Raw genomic sequence first — 19232 nt, forward strand, 5'->3', positions numbered from 1 at the left:
GAATAGTACTCCAATGATTGAAATGAAAATGCTAATGCTCAACCTTCAACATACGCACGTACTTTTTCAGTAGCGGCTCCCACCTTTAGAACCTTAGGAAGAAAAAGGCTTTTCTCTTTGCTGTTGCCATTGCTTGTGCTGCCGCCCCTCCGGCAAGTGATGTCACATTTGTGTTGACAGCGACCACAGGTCTAGTGGATGGCATTCCTCCATAAGTGTCGTCTTCCAGTAGATTACTCAATATCTTGAGCACGTCGTCGCGGAGTCTGGTGGGAGCAGAAGTGTAGTGTTTCGAATCTACAGGTCTTTGGGCGATCAACATACCCCTTTTTCACTCCTAAGAGGGATTTCACACGCACTCCACATCAGCTGCTCGGAAATTCAACGTTTTACGACATCTAGTGGTGCGTAAACTTTTGCCGTTGACTGTACGCTCGCGTTACGCGCACAATTACATGATTTACACAAACGTTTCCGACGCTTTGCAGAACCCCCAGCAATGCTGGATAGCTACCTACCTGCAAAATGAATCGCACAACGTCCATATTGGGGCGGTTCGCTGGTGAGCACGCAGCGGAACACGAGTGGGCGAGAGAGAACCCGAACTTTCTCTTTGCGGTGAAAGTTCTTTGCTAACCACAAATAACCGACAACGAAAACTGGCGAAAGTGCCAACTGAAGCTCTTTGCTATAGTAAAATAATTGGCGTCCAGTTTTTACAAGCTCTAAGCAAGGTATACGTAAACTGGTAGCAAAGTTTTCATAGGAGCTCACGTTCCAGGAAATTGGTCTCGTGTTGCAAGCGTCACCGTCTGTGTGTCGTGCGGACCACTTTTGTAAACAAAAAGTAAAGAAAATGTACGACATCACTTCCATAAATAGAAGTGACGTTAAGATCATATGCTGCTTAGAGTGAATGCTTCTATTTCTTTAGCAGTCTGAAACGGGGAGAAGCGGGCAGGGCAACATGGAATAACAGTCGATTTAATAAAAGATGGAGGAGACACGATGCTAGAAGACTGGCGGCTCTCTATGCGAAGAGTCTATAGACTGCAAGGGTCCCATAAGACTGGACGATGCAAACATTACATTAATCAACAAAAACTGAGACGTTAAAGAACTGAAAAATTATAGGCCCATTATAGCTTAACTCCCAGTATTTTAAAAATATGTACCAAAATAATCTCCAATAGAACAAGGGTAACACTGGACTTTAACCAACCAAAGAAACAGGCTGGCTTCAGGAAGGGACACTCTACAATGGATCACTTCGATCTCATTAATCAGGTTATCGATAAATCCACAGAGTTCAATAAGCATCTCTATATGGCTTTCATAGGCGAAATGCGAAAACACGCGTGTGCTTAGATTTAGGCGCACGTTTAAGAACCCCAGGTGGTCGAAATTTCCGGAGTCCTCCACTACGCCGTGCCTCATAATCAGAAAGTGGTTTTGGCACATAAAACCCCCTAATTTAATTTTTTTATTATGGCTTTCATAGATTACGAAAAGGCATTTGATTTAGTTGAGATACCATAATTCATAGAGCCAGTGCGTAATCAAGGAGTGCAGACCGCTTACGTAAATAGCCTGAAAAATATCTACAGAGGTTCTACCACTACCCTAATTCTACAAAAGAAAAGCAGGACGATACCTACAAAGAAAGGGATCAGACAGGGAGAGACAATCTCTCCAATGTTATTCACTGCGTGCTTGGAAGAAGTATTCAACCTATTAAACTGGGAAGGCTTAGGAGTAAGGATCAACGGCGAATATATCAGCAACCTTAGCTTTGCCGACGACTTTGTTCTATTCAGCAACAATGCAGACGAGTTACAACGAATGATTGAGGACCTTAACAGGGAGAGTGTAAGAGTGGGGTTGAAGATTAATACGCAGAAGACAAAGATAATGATGAACAGCCAGGCAAGGGAACAAGAGTTCAGGATCGCAAGTCCTGAACTCTTCCTGAAGTCCTGAAGTCTGAGTCTGTAAAGGAGTGCGGTTACCTAGGTCAACTAATCACAGAGAACCCTGACTATGAGAAGCAAATTTACAGAATAAAAATGGGTTGGATCGTATACGGCAGACATTGTGAGCTCCTGACATGGAAGCTTACCGTTATCATTGAAAAGGAAGGTATACAATCGGTGCATTTTACCTGTGCTGACATATGGGCCAGAGACTTAGAGACTGACAAAGAAGCTTCAGAACAAGTTAAGGACCAGGCAAAGAGCGATGGAACGAAGAATGCTAGGCATAACTTTAGGAGACAGAAAGATAGCTGTTTGGATCATAGAGCAAACAGGTATAGACGATATTGTAATTGACATTAAGAGAAAGAAATGGCTTGGGCTGGTCATGTAATGCGCAGATTAGATAACCGTTAGACCATTAGCGTGACAGAATGGATACCAAAATAAGGAAAGCGCAGTAGAGGACGGCAGAAGACTAGGTGGTGCGACGAAATTAGGAAATATGCTGGTGCTAGTTGGAATCAGTTGGCAGGGGTAATTGGAGATCGCAGGGAGAGGCCTTCGTCCTGCAGTGGACGCAGGATAGGCTGATTAAAACTATGATGATGATGATGGCGATTTTGACAACTACGCCTGAAGTTTCCTTTTCCGAGCTTGCGCATCGCCTCAGCTGACGCGCGAGGGTTTCATTAAACTATAGGGGTAGCGTACTTATTAAGGTCAAAATAATTATGCGGTTACTTGACAACAATTGCTTCTGCACGTTGCTTAGGAAGGTGAGCGAATAGGATGGTAATTAATCACGGTGCCTGAAAGGTTCAAAATTCAACGTCAATTTTATTCGTCTAGAATAGTGCAACGAATATTCAGCAACAGGGTCATTCCACGCCAACTTTTCCTACCCTGGCACTCGACAAATGTCCATTTCTCGCAAACAATTACAAGAAAATACAACTATATGAGCATTACTTGCACAGTATTTTCTCAAAAGATGTTGTGCGGAAAAAAATGTTTCGGTCCCCTGAGGGCCATTTGGATATTAGAAACGATGGAAACCCCGGTGGAAAATAAAAACTTGTGTAATATTGACATTTGGCGCCTTACTTCCGACTTTGCGTTTTTGCGTTGTCTGAACATTCTCTTTTCCTTAGTAAACAGTTTCACAAAATATTTTCAAGATTTTCAATCCTTAACAGCGAGGTAAACATTCGCAAGTGATAAAGGTTTCGAAAAATATTTTACGAAGTACGGTTACGGAAGGAAACCTGGAACGCTTTCTGTAGAATCGCCTTTAAAGCGTTCCTCACCACGGCCCATAGCAAATTTTGGCTATATGCTGGAAGTTGTTCCGTGTCCTCTAGAGAGCGTTCTGGCGCGACCATTTTTCAAATCGGCTCCCATTAATTGCCGAGATAGAAATACTTCACTGTCGCAAACCCTTGAGTCAAGCTTCACCTCAAACATAGACGCTCTCTCGACTTGCCCTGTCTAGCCTCCGCAAGCGAAATTCCTTCCCTGCGTTCTTCCATGCCGGACGTCGAGGTACCAGTGTCGCAAACGTCGCGAGACCCGCTTTCATTTTTTTTCTCCTCGCATTTCTTTTTTCTTTTTCTTTTTTGCGGCGCGGCGCACTTCCGCTGACGGCGTCACGTGCGATCTGTCGCGGTTGTCTCTTTTCGCACAGCACAAGATTTTTCGCGCATCGCACGAGGACACCCGACTAGCGGTATAAGTCCGTGCTACACGAATAGGTGAGGCAGGCACAAGTGGAATACAGAGCATCATCCAGCTCTCAGACACGGTAGAAAATGGCATAGTTTCGGTGTCTGAGAGCGCGACCGCATGACATGGGAACAAAAAGATGAAACGGAAGCACATCTCTCTTGCTGCGGTGCGAAGTTAAACAAAATCATGCAGACATTAGGTTCGTGTGTTTTATTATTTTTCTAAGGTTCAAGTCTTCCGTTCGAGCGACATATTACACTAATGACAGGTCTATAGCCTACAATAATCCTTGATGTCACGTGTCACCATGAGCGACGTCATAATACATGTACGTACGTAGGCGCACTAGCACCGGTACGTAATGCTCCGGCTTGGAGCGCGGCAAGCACGAGGCATGTAAACACAAACTCAGATAATTGCTAATTTTCAATTATTAACTTCCTATTTAATTTACAGCTCGATAAGGAAAAGCCGACGTGAGAAGGCAAGGAAACGGTACTAGTATTGACACGACAGCGGTTGCGGACAAATTGGCTAAATTTAGGTTCAAGGGGCGGTATACGGTACGGTCCTGCTATTTGTGAATAATAAATAAACAGCGTGCAAATTTTCAAGTGAACAGCGTACGCAAGACGTGAAGACGAAGAACCGCAAGAATGCGCACCGTATGGTCTGGGCGGCACTACGGAAGCGGTGACACATCAAATCACGCCGCGGTAGCTTTGTGGCCATGGCATTAGCTCCATGTTCGGGGTGTGATGCAGCCGCATTTCGACGGGGACCAAATAAAAAACGCTCGTGCGCTTAGATTTTGTAACCCTATACCAGATCTTTTTTTATATGCACCAATTTTTTTTAATTGCCTGCGCCAGATACCAAGATTGTAACCGTTGAGCTAATTAGCTCAATGAGGCGGGATAATTCGTCCACATAATTCACGAAAAAGATTATCATACCCGTTCAAAACGCAGACTTTGGGTAATTCGTTCTTCGTAGGAACAATACAAGAATGGAACCGGCTGCCATACAATATCGTGAACAGAACTAATAATGAATTATTCTTCTCTTCCCTATGATAAGGTCGACATCAACAATGTCAACATAAAGGGAATTATTCTCCTGAAGTGTCCCTGTTATTTACAATGTATGTTTGTGGCGATTTTTCTATATATTATGTATAAGTTCGCATAATTTGCGTGTTTTTGTTCTTTATCACGCGTCTTGCACAACATTTCATTTGTTTTATGTTGCGATACATGAGCCCGCCTCCCCCCCCCCCCCCCCCCGCGCTATGACTTGCGGCGATGTAGGTAAAGTGTAAATAAATCAAATAGGCGTTTCCGTGCACATATTCAAGTGGGCCACATATGTCCCTTTGTCTTACAAAAGGTTCAGAAAAACAAAACACAAGTTCCGGTAAATTTTGTTTATCAGTGCTTTTCAAACCTTGGTACTCATACTTTGATACTATTCGTGTTAAAAGAGGCACTCGTACTTTGATTCTTAACCACATTTAACACACAGCAGGCTGCTAATTTCACTGAAGGCTTAGACTCCCTCCAAAAAAATATATATCCTGCGCCCAAATGATTATGGTATGCTAATTGATTTCCACCTATTATTTCCATCTCCTACTATTGAGTTATCTGCATCAAACGGCACGTAACCCTTTCAGTCGTGAATTGTGACTGAATGTTATAAAGGCTTCCCAGTTATTACGTTTCTTGAAAAGTTTTCATTCATTTACTGCGTTTTCATTGCATTTATGAGTTATTTCCGAAGTGAAAACTTAGGTTAAGTTGTTTCGTTTTTTACCAAAGGTCATTGTATAATAGTTACTCATACGTCGACACTAAGACACAAGTGCTTTCATACTTAACCACATTTTCCAAACAAATTGTAATTCAAAGTTTAGGCTGCCTCCCGAGACAGTAAAGGTAAACTTGCTTAGTTACTTTTATGATGAACTGCACTTATGTTTTTGAGAACATAACCGTGTCACCTCGGGTAGAAGTTAAACAGTGTGTATCTTTTTTGTATACGTACATCAGCTATTCATCACCTGTTTTATTTCAATAGTTTTTCATCCCAGTTTGATATTAGACGCTTACCAGCTTTTGGTAACTGTTTTCCCAAACCTTTTACTAAGCCTGACTACGTATGCAATCAGTTCAGTTTTTTTTTTATTTCGAAACAATTTGACAGCTGATAATCTGCGGAAATTCTTTCCTAATTTTAAAATAGGATCACTGTCTAATTTTGCCGGGCATCCTGGTGCAGGTTTCATTGCCATAGTAAGAGACACCGCAGAGACTGCAGCATCGAAAATCCATGGCACCGCAGGGACTGCAGCATCAATAATCCAAGCCACGGCGGAGAGTGCAGCGTCAAAAATCCAGGCGACGGCAGAGAGTGTTGGCATCCCTACATTTCAAGTTCTAGGAGGCACCAAGGTCTGCTATCTTCTGTTACTACTGTTGCCTAATTTAGTGTTGTTTAATACATCCCCATTGGTGCATTCCATAGGTTACTAACCCATGGAGCCAAAACTGGATGATGAAGTAGCTTAAAGGCTGCGCAATGAGCGATGGAGCGAAATATTTTATGTTTAATGTAAAGAGACAGCAAGACAGCGGTGCGGATTTAAGAGCAGTCGCGAGTAGCCGATGTTACAAGTTAGATTAATATGGAGAATCACAGTCGTGCAGGGCATGGCTAATGAATTGGTACAAATGTAACGGAAGCGCAGTCGAGGATGGCCGAAAAAAGATTTTGTAAATAAATTACGAAAGTTCTCTGAAAAAGATGGAGTCAGCAGTTGCAAGACAGACAGCCGGAAGAGGTGTTTGTGCTGCTGTGGGCTTAAGTATGGCGATACATTTTCTGTTTGAAACTATTTCTTCAAATTTATAGGCATTGTTTGCTCGTTGCTGAAGTTCTTTTCAGGCACCTCGTTTCGCCCTGCCACGTTTTCAGCGTTGACCTGACGCCATGATGTAATCATTTTAATTATTGTTTACTACTTTAGTACAGTGTAACCCCATTATAACGAAGTCGCGTGATATTCCTTTGTAAAATGGTATACTTTTTATCAGCATATAAGTTGAACCTCGATATAACAAACATGCATATAATGAATTATCGGGTATAACGAAATAAGCATAACATTTGATGGGTATAAGGAAGTAAATGTTTGAACACGGCTCGAAATATATATTCTGGCAGAAAAAAATGTCTTACAGCCGCCAATCGGTTTTTAAGAAACCTGGTTTTTTTTTACCGGTAACCGTACTTGGGAGTCCCCCGAGACACCGCCACGAAAGAGGTTAGGGCCGCACAGACAGACAGGACTGACAGACATACAGGTGTATACCGCAAATTGCGTAAAGTCCGCAAAGAATGCTAACCGCATTGAAACGATTGGATACGAAACTCTTGACATTATTTCTTACGAATGTCCGCACCGTATATTATACCCCAAAATATTATTTGTGCCTCAATATTATGCAATCACCCCGCAACACCTCGCTGAACTGGGAAGGCGCAGCATTTCGGTGTATGTTTAAGCGTCAGTGGAAACATATTAGTGGTTCACTACAAATCCGGTGAATAGCGTTCTTTATGGAGATGGACATCCACTATTTATGCAGAAAGATTTAAAAGCGTTTTTTTTGTTGTTGTTGTTGTTGTTGTTTCAAGGAAGCAAAAATTTTTTGAACGCGAAACCCGCATCGCAAGATTTTGTATGTTGGGCTTCACTGCACGACTTTATGAATGGAAATTCAAACCGGACGGACGCACACGGTACTGAAATGCTGGAGCTGGATTCCCTGTGTTCGAAATAATGCCCAGAAGACACGGCCGTATAGGACATTGATGCGGCTCGGCTTAAAGCTCCAGTTTCCAGAAAATGTCCTTTTTATTTAATATGTACGTGGTGTATCACAGAAAGTTCCTCGGTACTGCTTTTATCACTGATCCATACACTCTAAAATACCTCAAGCTAATATTTAAAACAGCAATAATGCGAATTAAACTAATTAACTTTATAGTCGAGCGAGGGCGCATGGTTGAAATGGACGTTCGATTCATGCTTGCCCGAATGTGAAGCGTATTCAAGTCACTCACGGACGTCTTTGAAGGGCCTAATAGTGGCGCTCTTCGTCAGTTAAGTTACGGTTTTCTGGGTGCTGTTGGCCGGAACTTCTTAGGCTTAACAAATTAGGAGCCCCAACCTCTGCACGTCTGAAAGTGCTTATAAACACTCCGGATTGCGGGATTAAACTCTTGCATTGTAGGATAAATAATCTGCCTTTTCGAGTATTGCTTGTTTAATTACTAGCTCAAGCCATTTGGAATGTATGCCTCTGTGATAAAGAAAATTCCGAGGAAGTCGTTGTCTTATCGCATCTTGATAATATTTAAGGAATTACGAACGCGTTCTCTGAAACATCGCGTGTGCAGAAAATTTTGCTGGAAATCGGAACTCTGTTAAGTCAAACTACATTAATACGCAAGAGAACCGCGTATTACGGCCTTCATCGGACACAGCTAACCCAGCTTCAGCATTTCAGTACCGCGTGGGTCAGCCCAGTTTGTATTTCAAGCCAGAAAGTTGCGGAGTGAAATCCAACCTAAAATTTTGCGCTTCAGGTCTCCACTTCAGAATATTTGTTTTCCTTAATACAAAAATTACTCCTTTAAAGCTTCTGTAGAAATAGTTGTTGTCTTTCTGTATGATGAATGCTATTTGCCAAATATTTACAAGGACTTCTCCAGTGTTCTTTCGGCGCATAAATATAGTCGAAAATGCCGTGTTTTACAAATTCTGCGCGGTCTTGCGAGGCTATTGCGCAAGTTTTCATCAAACCAAATTATGGCAGATATTCTTTCTGGAGATTAGCAGGAAAGTATTTTCGGGTTTTCGTATTCAGGTATTTCTTTTGCATGTAGCTCTCAGAAAACGCTGTGTTTTTTTTACATTCTTCTTGAACAATTTACAGAAAGGAAAATAATGAACTAGTGCCTGAATACTTTTGTAATAAAAGAAACGTCTACCAAATATAGTAGCGTAATTCTTTGACTATAAATAAGAAATTCGTTTTCTGATTTTTTTGTCCCTCTTGTCATGTGAGAAAACTCAGATGGCATTCCGATGTACGAAACTTTTTTTTTCAGATCAAGTATTTTGAGGAGAGGATTTGCCTGTTATATTAATTACCCTATACTTTTTTAGAATAATATCAGTGAGAGACAAGCGAAGCCTCTGGGACAGTTGATGGAACGACCCTACTACAAACATCTGATAATAACTTCCAGCACAGTGCTCGTTCCGCCGCTTAATGTAAGAAACACCGTTGCAACAGCATCAACCTATCTCAATATAAACGTTTTTATTTTTAAGTCTGTCTTTTTGCGTGCGTTCTTGATTTATGAATAACACTTTGTGTGAGCTCTATCCAAGCACAGTGCCCTCTTGATATTTTTCTTACCTGACAGCTAGAATATACCAAGAGTACAGCGGCAGTGGAAGCCAGTGAGAAGCTGAAACACCTTAGCCTGGCCGAAACCAACCTGACCATGGAGGTCGCTCAGCTTTTGCTGTCCCTCCTGCACGCTTGGGGGCTCGACCCCGACTTTGACAAGGCAAGGCTGCCAGTTCATTGTAAAACAGCGGCTAGTTTGGATATATCGGCTCGTTGAACGGTTATTCTCTAATTGTAGCCACATGAACGAAAACGCACCCACATGAGATGCATGGGACAACACACTGCATTGCCTGCATTCTACCCCATGTACCTTCTGTGTTTGCGGCCTGTTATGCACGCTGAAACAATTTTGTAGTGATCAAGCTTCTTAAAATATTGGCGATGCATCCATGCTGTGAGGATGATTGGTGATATCAATGCGATTCCTATGATGGATGTGTAATTGATTATATGTTTTACATGTTATGGTCATGATTATGCTGATTATCATTATGTAAGTAACGAGAGAGAGAGAGGGAGTTGTGAAGTGTACAAGTGCAGAGCGTTTTTTATCAAGAACTCGATGTATACATTATCTCCATACGCATAAATATTTTATATATACATTTTATTTATATAAACATATGCACACATGCTTTAGGAGAAAGTTTTGGTGGACTCCGTCAAACGCCAAATAAATTTTAAAAACAGTATTTGTTAGCGGGTTACCGACACCTTTCCGTAAAGGGTATAAGGGTATGTCTCTAGCCTCTTACCTTACGTGGGCTGATTTTGGATATATTGCAGCCTAAATATGTGGGCAGGCATGTGCTACTGGGTATCAGTATGTCCCACTGGATTCAAGGATCTACATCATTTTGAAATAGCACGTAGCATGACCCTCGTTTAGACTCCCGGCTGAAGAAGCGTCGGTACGCCGCGAGTAAGGACCCCTCAGCACAGGAATAGTGGTAACGCTTGAGTCACGAAACGTGGACGACGTCGCTGTGCAACGGGACAGATGTCGTGGTGCTGGCATACGCCGTCTCGTGCGTGACGTCAGACCCTTGTCGAATGACGTGGTATACACGACCTCTCAACCTCCGCCGAGCGGCGCTGCTGTGCCTTTTAAGAAGTGTCACCATTACAAAAAAAAAATATTCTTGAAGCATACGCCAATTTAATGCAAAAGAAGTCACAGCTCATAAAAATATGTGAAACAAAAACGAGTAGTTTGTTTATTTAGTGCCGATGTGAAGCACCGTAACAAAGTTCCTGGGGTCGCGCGTTCAATTCATTTTTGTCAGGTGCATCTGTATGCAAACAATCATTTCTTTTTTTGTGCTGGTCTGTCTCAGAAACATATGCACGATCTTTTGTGCAATCAATTTCAGTGGCTTTGTACTCAGCAGTCACATTTCTCACCAGGCCCAAACACGTTAAAAACAAAACTGCATCAGAGTATTTTTTTTTGTTGTCCAATTATAACGTCGGTGCACTAGGGGAAAAAAAAAAGGGGGGGGGGGTGGACGTCAAGCCTGCAGCCCGTACTCCCGAACTTGCGTTGTTCAAAAACGATTAGTATCACTTAGTGTAAGCAACGGCTGCGAGCAATTATCGGTGCGAGAACTCGCGAAGTCTTGCAAATAATAAGCTAAGTGATTTGCCGCAAACAGTGCGCAATCGCCTATTGTGTGACTACTACAGCTGTCGTCACATCACGCGGTCACCTCTCAGGCTCGCAGACCGGGTGTAAGATATCCGGAAAACACCCGTGAGATTTACACTTTTCATTGCTGCTATATCATATGCTATTGCAAACAATGCCTTTCCGCATTATGCTCCCAACCACGACAATGTTTCTCATCCGCTGGTCCTCATTAAGTTTCCGGAGGGGTCGGAATGCTTCCGTCTGGACGCTCGGTAGTTCTCTGCAGCCAAGTCGGCGTCCGGAACCTCCAAAGATGTCTGGCCAGAGATGTTGAAGCATGCCGAAGGGATGCTGACGCTCGCAAAACGCACGCTGCTCGCGAAAAGTCTCAGAAATTCTTCTTCATACACCCGCACTGCTGCTTGTGAGCACCCCGCCAGAGGGAAAGGGGGGCTTTTCTTCTTTGGGTCCTCCCTGCACGTCGTCCACTCCGCCGCATGTGACGTCAGTCGTCACATGCGTCACAGCTGTTACGGAGGCAACAGGTGTTACTTTGGGTTCTCGGACGATGACTTTTCCAGCGATTACTCACCATCTCTGCAATGGCGGCGATCAACTCGCTGAGAACGTACGGACCGCTTTTCAGACGGTACGCGTACTTAAGGGGACACAAATCCGATAAACCACACACCCACATTTTTTTCGTGCACACGTGCACAGGTTGCTTGAAGCTCGATGGTGTGCAGTGAGAAGTCGTTAGGGTCAACAATCTATGCCATCTAGCACAAGAGCTTTGGAATGTGTGTGCTACGGCAGCTGATTTCTTGTATTAAGCCACGGCAGCAGGCCTAATATAATACAAAATAATTAATGGCATCAAACTAGTGAAGTCGGATGTGTTTGGCTGCCCACCGCTATTTCGGACGACCCTCGGAGCACGCTGAGCGCGAAGCACCGAAGGTGCGCGATGCAAAAGAGAGAAAATTAAACCTCGCTTTGCGACCGCCTCGCTATCCCTTCTAGTCATGTGACGCTACTTCCCATGGCATGCAGTAGACCCGAGTAGCGATCCGTTTTTCTACAGCTTCGAAGTTTGGTTTTCGAGGACCCCAAGACGGGTCCCTCTGTAGTACTCTGGTACAGCCAGGTTGGGTACCAGTCTTTGCTGACGCCTGCTGATGGCTTCGTGTGCAGGTGTGCGAAAGCAAACTGGGCCTCATTTGCCCCATGCGACCCATCTGCTTCGGCCTGCTGTCACGGGGCAACCACATGAGCCTGCTGCTGCCCACCCACACATACCGCATGCTGCCCCGATCCCAGAAGGCTGGGCCTATCAGGTTGATGCAATTCGCTTTTTTTTTGTACAGTCACGTGCAAAGTAACTGACGCACCAAAGCGCTTTATTTTTACAAGCATTACTGGAAGGAACTATGGCACTGATGTATTTGGGAGATGCAAGTATCGCATTTCAGCCCGCGTGGAAGCGATGCGTTGTGCATGAATTTTCCAAACCGTCATCGTCCTGGCTTCAGGTGGCTTTCTGACTTTGCAAACTGATAATTTCCAACAAATAGTTTCTCTGTAAATGTAACAGTTAGCAATTATTTAGCGTGTGTGATAAATGATGTTACATTCTGTGTTGAGACACATAGGGTTGCTTCAAAATTTCGGCCTATAAAATCAGATAACACGTAATAAATAAAGTCAAAAGAACGTCTAAATCCAAGTGTAGAAAGATCATACATATGGATGTTCTAGCCATCAATTCCGTGCTGTATTAACGATCGAATGGCCACACTTCTCTATAGTTATTTTAGTAGGGAACTCTCTTAGTTCTCGTACATATTATTTTACATAGTTTCAACATTGAGTGTATTTTATACCTAGTGCTACCTGCACCTCTTATTTTGTACGAGCTACATATAACCCCTACAGATTGCCTTTGCTTTAATACCCTATACGTATGCGCAAAGTATTATGAGCGCTTTCACTCTGTTGGCGAAGTATGCTGTTCCTTATGAGCATTTTGCTTCTATCAATGTTGACATGATAGGACCCTTGCCGCCTTCCAAGGGGTTTCCCTATGTTCTCACCATTTCGATAGATTCACGCAGTGGCCTGAGGCAACGCCGTTACAGGACATTACAGTCGAGACCGTCGCTTAAACGCTCGTTTCCACATGGATCGCCCGTTTTGGCATACTCAACACAGGGACCGTCAACGCGAGTCTGAGCTCTTTCTTCCAGCTCACGAGCAATCCCAGCCATGACAAGACAACGGCCTACTATCCTCAAAGCAACGGCTCGGTCGAGCGCTTTCATTGCCCACTGAAGGCTGTCCTCATGTTTCACGGCATGGCTGATCAATGGGTCCCTACTCTATCTGTAGTTCTAACGGGACTTCGCACAACTATCAGAGATATCTCTCCGGCCTATCTCACGAACGGCGCGTCCCTGCGCCTGCCTGCTAAATTTATCTACCCTTATCTACCATACCCTTCACGCGCGGCCACTAGCAGTACGCCCAATACCTGACTAATCTTTTCAGCATTCGTGCGACACCAACCACAGCTGGACAATATGACACGGCCTTTATATTCCATAACTTTCGTGACTTAATGAGGCTCGGCAAGCCAGAAACGAGGAAAAAACGGTAACCACAATTAAAGAAGCCCTTTCACGTACCGGCACGCGGGTTTCGGCGCAAAACGGAAGTTTGGCTTTCTTTTGGTCTTTTAATATTGTACCTCTTACTGCAGCATTTGAAAGTGTAGCTCCGAAAGAATGTCTTGTCATTTAAAATGATTAAGTGTTTCCTTTTACTTTGTCTTTAGCTAGTCCATTTCCAGTCATCTCGATGTACACTGCACTATTTTCTGTAATAGCACATAGTTCTGATCATAAACTTGGCCCATGTTTAGAGAGCTATTTTGTAACAGCGTTTTGCCGTTGCCTGCGTTCTTAATACTCGCGACTCATGATTGTGATTGGCGTTATAACGAGAGAATTTTCATTGCGAATGCCGGACCTTGACGACATTTTCGTATCAGAGGAGTTTGTCTGAACTCTAATCTCGAGTTGAAGGCGCGGGAGTCAATTGTCGCTTCAATATTTTTCGGTTGATCCCGATGACCCCGCAGCAAGGAACGCAAGGTGGTGACCATGCCAGTGCCCAAGGAGCAGATTGAAGAGGAGGAGCGGGCTCGACGCTTTTCGTCAAAAGGCCACTGGGAATTGTCGACGGCTGTCACGACCAACCACCTGCTCTCCATGATTGCCTTGGCCAACACGCTTAAGTCCATGAAAGGCGCTACCTTCGTACCCGAGCAGGAGAAGCGCCGGAAGCTGCACAGGTGCGGTCAAGCCTTCTTCTTCATTACCTTCACTACTTTCAATACCAGTTGATGCGTGCCGTCTTGTAGAAGGCTTGTCACAATATTCATCACGCGATTGGTAGTTTACATTTAAAATATAGCATACCCGGTATAAGATAAAACCACAGAGCTTTGGCATACCCCTACTGATCTGCTGTTAATAGCATGACAAAAGTAGACATCTTCAGTATGCTCACGATAGAGTGCTTTAGCTATCCTGTTGATCCCTGTTCTGTTTTTGTGCTTCAAGCCTAGTATATGCTCTTCCATTAACAATATGCTGAATCTACACAGCTTTATATGCTATAACAAGAATATCACGTGATTAGTATTCTACTTTTAAAATATAGCATACCCTGTATAAGCTATAACCATACAGTTTTGGCACACCCCTACTGATCTGCTGTTAATAGCTGATAGAAGCAGACATCTTCAGTATACTCACACTAGAGTGTTTTAGCTGTCCTGTTGGCCCCTGTCCTGCTTTTATGCTTCAAGCCAAGTATGCACTCTGCCATTAACAATATGCTGAATCTACACAGTGTTGTATGCTAAACCTAGAGCGTTTTAGAACATCACTTCTCAGTCACTAGTTGTAAGCTAAAGCTAGAGTTTAGCCTACTGCTGATACTTTACCATGACCACCACTGCCTGCACTATGCGGCAGCTTTGCATACTTGCTGCAGCTAAACTAGCAAAATGTTGCAAAACGCAGCAGCTAAATGCTCTGATCTAAATTTTATTGCTAAAAGGACGCCGAGTACAGCGCTAAATCAGTTTGTCCTGGTGGTCTTTCAAAATGCTATTTTCTTTCATTTTGTGGGAGCATGCTGACTAGCCGGAAAAAATGAAGGCCAAAGATTTTCTTTTTCTAATTTCATCCGAACCGTCGGGGCAATACATCAGTGTTATTTCCAGGAAATCAATGTTTTACCATGTTCAGGTTGTTTTGCCACAAGAAATATTGGCGTAATTTGTTAGGCTAAGCCTAGGGTTCTCTTCAAGTGCAGCTTAGTGCTTCCCTATCGGTTCGCTAGGGCAACAAGATGCAGTCAAAAATAAAGTTTCATGACATTACAGAGAGGTTCTCTGCAAACATCGGAGCTGCATTAGCACTTGTCATTCATTCTTGCTTATCTTCTGGCTTCCAAAGCCCCTCTCACGATGTGGCCATCTTTCTGTTTAGAAGTATGACGCACTAGTCATGCTTAAAGTTAAAAATTCTTAGATGTATGTTGAATTGGGCTAGTTGGTATGAATTAATTTCCCTAACACAACGCGAACAAACTATGACACAAAAAAGGCACATAGAACTTCTTTTGAGTGGGCTTTCAAACTGAGACTAAATTATGAATGCGTGAAAAATAAAGGCACGAGGGTACTTGATTCAGCTGCTCACGGATGTCCTTGAGTGTCGCTTTGTCATTGTGCTGCAAGCTCACCTGCAAGTGAGAAGGTTTTTATTGGGAAGGGGAGTCCGGTGAGGCAGAGAGGGAATGAAACGCAGTTGAATGAACGCATGGTGTTGAAGCACACAGGCACAAGATAGTAAGCAACGCTGGATACTCGCATCTTTTACCCGTGCTAAACGGACAAAAAAAAGATATAATAAAGTATCAAAGCCTTAAAGTTTATTGTCATTCACGCGGTGCCATAGGTAAATAGTTATTAACATGAAAGTTCAGTGGCGATTTACCGGTAAATGCGAGATAAATGCCTTAGCATTACGTCGCCTTTCTTTGAAGTCCCGGATTCATGATTTAAACTGCGTTCACCATATTGCTAACTGTTGTTCAGTAGCTCATCCTACACATCCTGTCTCTCTGAAGAGCGAAGTGCAGCTGATGGTGGTTCAGAGCAGACCTACGTGAGTCGCAATATATATATTTACAGATATACGCTCTTCTAAGCTCTCTTATGCCCTCTCTATCTGTACCACGTGACCGGTTTCCCGCACTTCACACGCATACACATTTTTTCCATTTTGACACTCCTAATGGCTTAATTCCTCCTAATTAAAAGCTTAATGTCACTTGAGGTCTAAAGTATGTTTTTACAACTCATTTGGTCGCTGAATGCGCGCTTTCGCTCCCAATGTTGGCAACTACGGCTACACATGAAAGCTGAATTTTTAGCAAACTAAAATAATTCTAATATGCCTATTATTGTTTTACTGCTAGTCATTCAACTTCTGCCTGCTAGGTATATATACGGTTTAAGGGAGGGGGACAGGGCGTGACATTATAATTGTTAGACATATCTACTCCATTCACTGCAGCTATCATGATTTGGACGTTTAGTGGCATTAAAACTGTGCGTGTAGCAGCAATTTCACTTTAAATTGCACTAAAAACTTAAGGTCATAGACCTCTAATGGCATCAACCTTGCACACGTGATACGGATACTTACTGACAAAATGAATACATGTATACAATAACCTTTATGCAGTGTTCATTGGCGGCATGTTAAGGGCATCCCTCATTCTTATAAAAAAAACAAGTTGTAGTATAGTTACTAACTGTAGGGTAGTAAATGTCTGTCACAATACTTACTACCTATACTGTATCTCACCCGCCGTGGTTGCTCAGTGGCTATGGTGTTGGGCTGCTGAGCACGAGGTCGCGGGATCGAATCCCGGCCACGGCGGCCGCATTTCGATGGGGCCGAAAACACCCGTGCACTTAGACTTAAGTGCACGTTAAAGAACCCCAGGTGGTCCAAATTTCCGGAGTCCTCCACTACGGCGTGCCTCATAATCAGAAAGTGGTTTTGGCACGTAAAAGCCTCCCATAATTTTTTTATACTCTATCTCAGCAGTTCCTTGCAGCATAGTAGAAGCTACACGAGATCTTGACCAATAGGAAGGCCGAATGCCCCTAGATATGTGCTCATCCGCGCCGTGACCTCTGCTTCGCTTCACCTGTATAGGCTTTCGCTGCATTTATCTTGCAGCCTTCTTACCAAGTAGTACGGACGAACGCCCTTATAGATGTTCACCTGCGGCACAGCGTTTGCTCGGCGTCTACTTGGCGTTTGCTCGTTACCGTTAAAGTCCCTAGATATTTTTTGCGTTATTGAAGAAAGCGGAAAATCTAGGAACTTCAGCTACCGCCGTCACGTACCATGCTAGAGCTGGGTATCAAATTAATTGTGCTGTGAACAATTGGGCCTTTATAGCGTTACGCATTTGCCAACGCATCACCAGTGCTAATGATGTGGCGCCATCTGCTAACTAGACATCAAACAAGTTTTAAGGCTCGGCGCCGTGTCTGTAGTCCTAGCAGAGTGAAAACAAATAGCCGATCTCAATAATTACGGCAAAATATACCTAATGTTTTGACCTCAGCTTGAGACGAGACTCGGCGATGACGGATTTTGTCACTTGTTTCTTGCTGACAGGGCGGAGAGCCAGTAACGAGCGCGAATTCGGATCGAAGCGCACGTGGTCGGCACTCTATGGGCGCTGCCATGTTGCTATAGTTGATCACGGTTAGGGTGGCTATTATGGTTACCAGCGGTAACTGCCACATTAATTCTCAGTACGCGATCTACATGCGCAAAGACCATAACATGTCACGTATCGCTGTACTGCATCATGTAGCGAGCAAAAATAAGCTCTTTATTGCAGCCAATGTTACGCCCGGAACTATATACCACTGTGCAAGAATATTGCCTGTGTACACCTCGCACCTACGGCAACGCTGCAAAGTACATATGGCATGGATTATATGTAGTAACCGCAGTTAGTAGCGGTAGTAGTACGTAGTAACTTTACTAACTAAAATAGGTAGTAGCCGTTACTAATGGGACTGGCAAAAGGGTAGGAACCGTGACTAATGCGCTCGTTTGCCAAGTATAGGAAACGCAGCATAACCACTAATAACAGAGCCACATTGTAATTACCGACAATATAGTGGGAACTATTGTATTTATAAGCGTCATTTCGATTATCATATTAGGTCGATGTCATTGCAAAAGCATAACAAAGTAAGAACAAATACGCGTTCTCTTTGCCACACTTACTCGCTGTGGTACGTAATGGTCAAGCTTACCTGGAGCAGCATTATGGTGCAGCCTCGGGTTACTATATAAGGACAAAAATTCATAAACGAACGTTAAATGACAAAAGCAAACAACGAAGGTATACTACGCGACAGGTGCCTTATGAGCAATTTAAGCAGTATCTTTATATAGCCGTACCTTAGAAGAACAGATAGTACAAATGATGTATTATGTATTAAAAATGTATTAGAATAAATAATGGAAGTTTGGGACATCCGTTTCTCTAGTGTACTGTCCGCACATACGAGGGCGACGACGTACCGCATAATTCTTACCTGATTGCAATGAAAAAAACTGTAGCTTATCTGTATTTTGCACAAAACTTGCACAATAAGGCATAATAGACAACGGTCATTACGAGGTGGTAGAGTTATTCACTTAGCCTCCACGCACTTGGATGACTCACTTATGTTAGTCAGCGGGTAGTATAAAGTTCGTGAAGGTCTGTTTTTGATAGTAACTGCCGCAGTTACTAGCTTTTTACTACCTTTTTTTTTAAGAGTGCAGGACACCAAAGTTGATCCAGAGTCCTCTACTACTGTCTCGCAATAGGCCTTGTGTTGCCCATTGCTTTCAGGTGTTATACATCGTTCACTACATTTTTCGATATAAAATTATTCTTTCAATTCCCGTTCAGTTGGTCTCTGTGCTCACCGTATTTACTTGGTCCTAACACGCCCTCAACTGTAATACGCGCCTAATCTTTCACGGTCAGAAATGGAAAATGCGATGTCCGCGATTGTGAGGCGCACCCCGATTTCTAGTACTACATAAAATATAAAATGCAATACTCTTGATTGTTCTCTCACCGGATTCTCATGATAATCGAAACAAATAGTGATTTGTTTTTACAAGTAGGAAAAGTATAAAAACTAAACATTTTGCAATGAGCGACACTGGACTGGGCATCACTCCTCATCGCTTGCCGAGGCCTCCTTATAAGTATCAGCTGTCCACACCTTGCCATCTGGCGCCT

The 19232-nt window shown here is 43.3% G+C and overlaps 1 protein-coding gene across 2 annotated transcripts in view; it reads left to right on the top strand.

The window, feature by feature from the left end:
* LOC142583100 (WD repeat-containing protein 7-like) overlaps window positions 1–19232 on the top strand; it is a 126155-nt gene that overhangs the window by 65538 nt on the left and 41385 nt on the right. For both annotated transcript variants that reach the window (XM_075693404.1, XM_075693405.1), the window contains exons 18-21: window positions 5982–6154; window positions 9201–9347; window positions 12015–12157; window positions 13960–14172. In XM_075693404.1, coding sequence (XP_075549519.1) covers window positions 5982–6154; window positions 9201–9347; window positions 12015–12157; window positions 13960–14172 — 676 coding nt within the window. The remainder of the gene's footprint in view (window positions 1–5981; window positions 6155–9200; window positions 9348–12014; window positions 12158–13959; window positions 14173–19232) is intronic.

This window comes from Dermacentor variabilis, chromosome 5 (genome assembly GCF_050947875.1).
Source record: "Dermacentor variabilis isolate Ectoservices chromosome 5, ASM5094787v1, whole genome shotgun sequence".
NCBI classification, from domain to species: Eukaryota; Metazoa; Arthropoda; class Arachnida; order Ixodida; family Ixodidae; genus Dermacentor; species Dermacentor variabilis.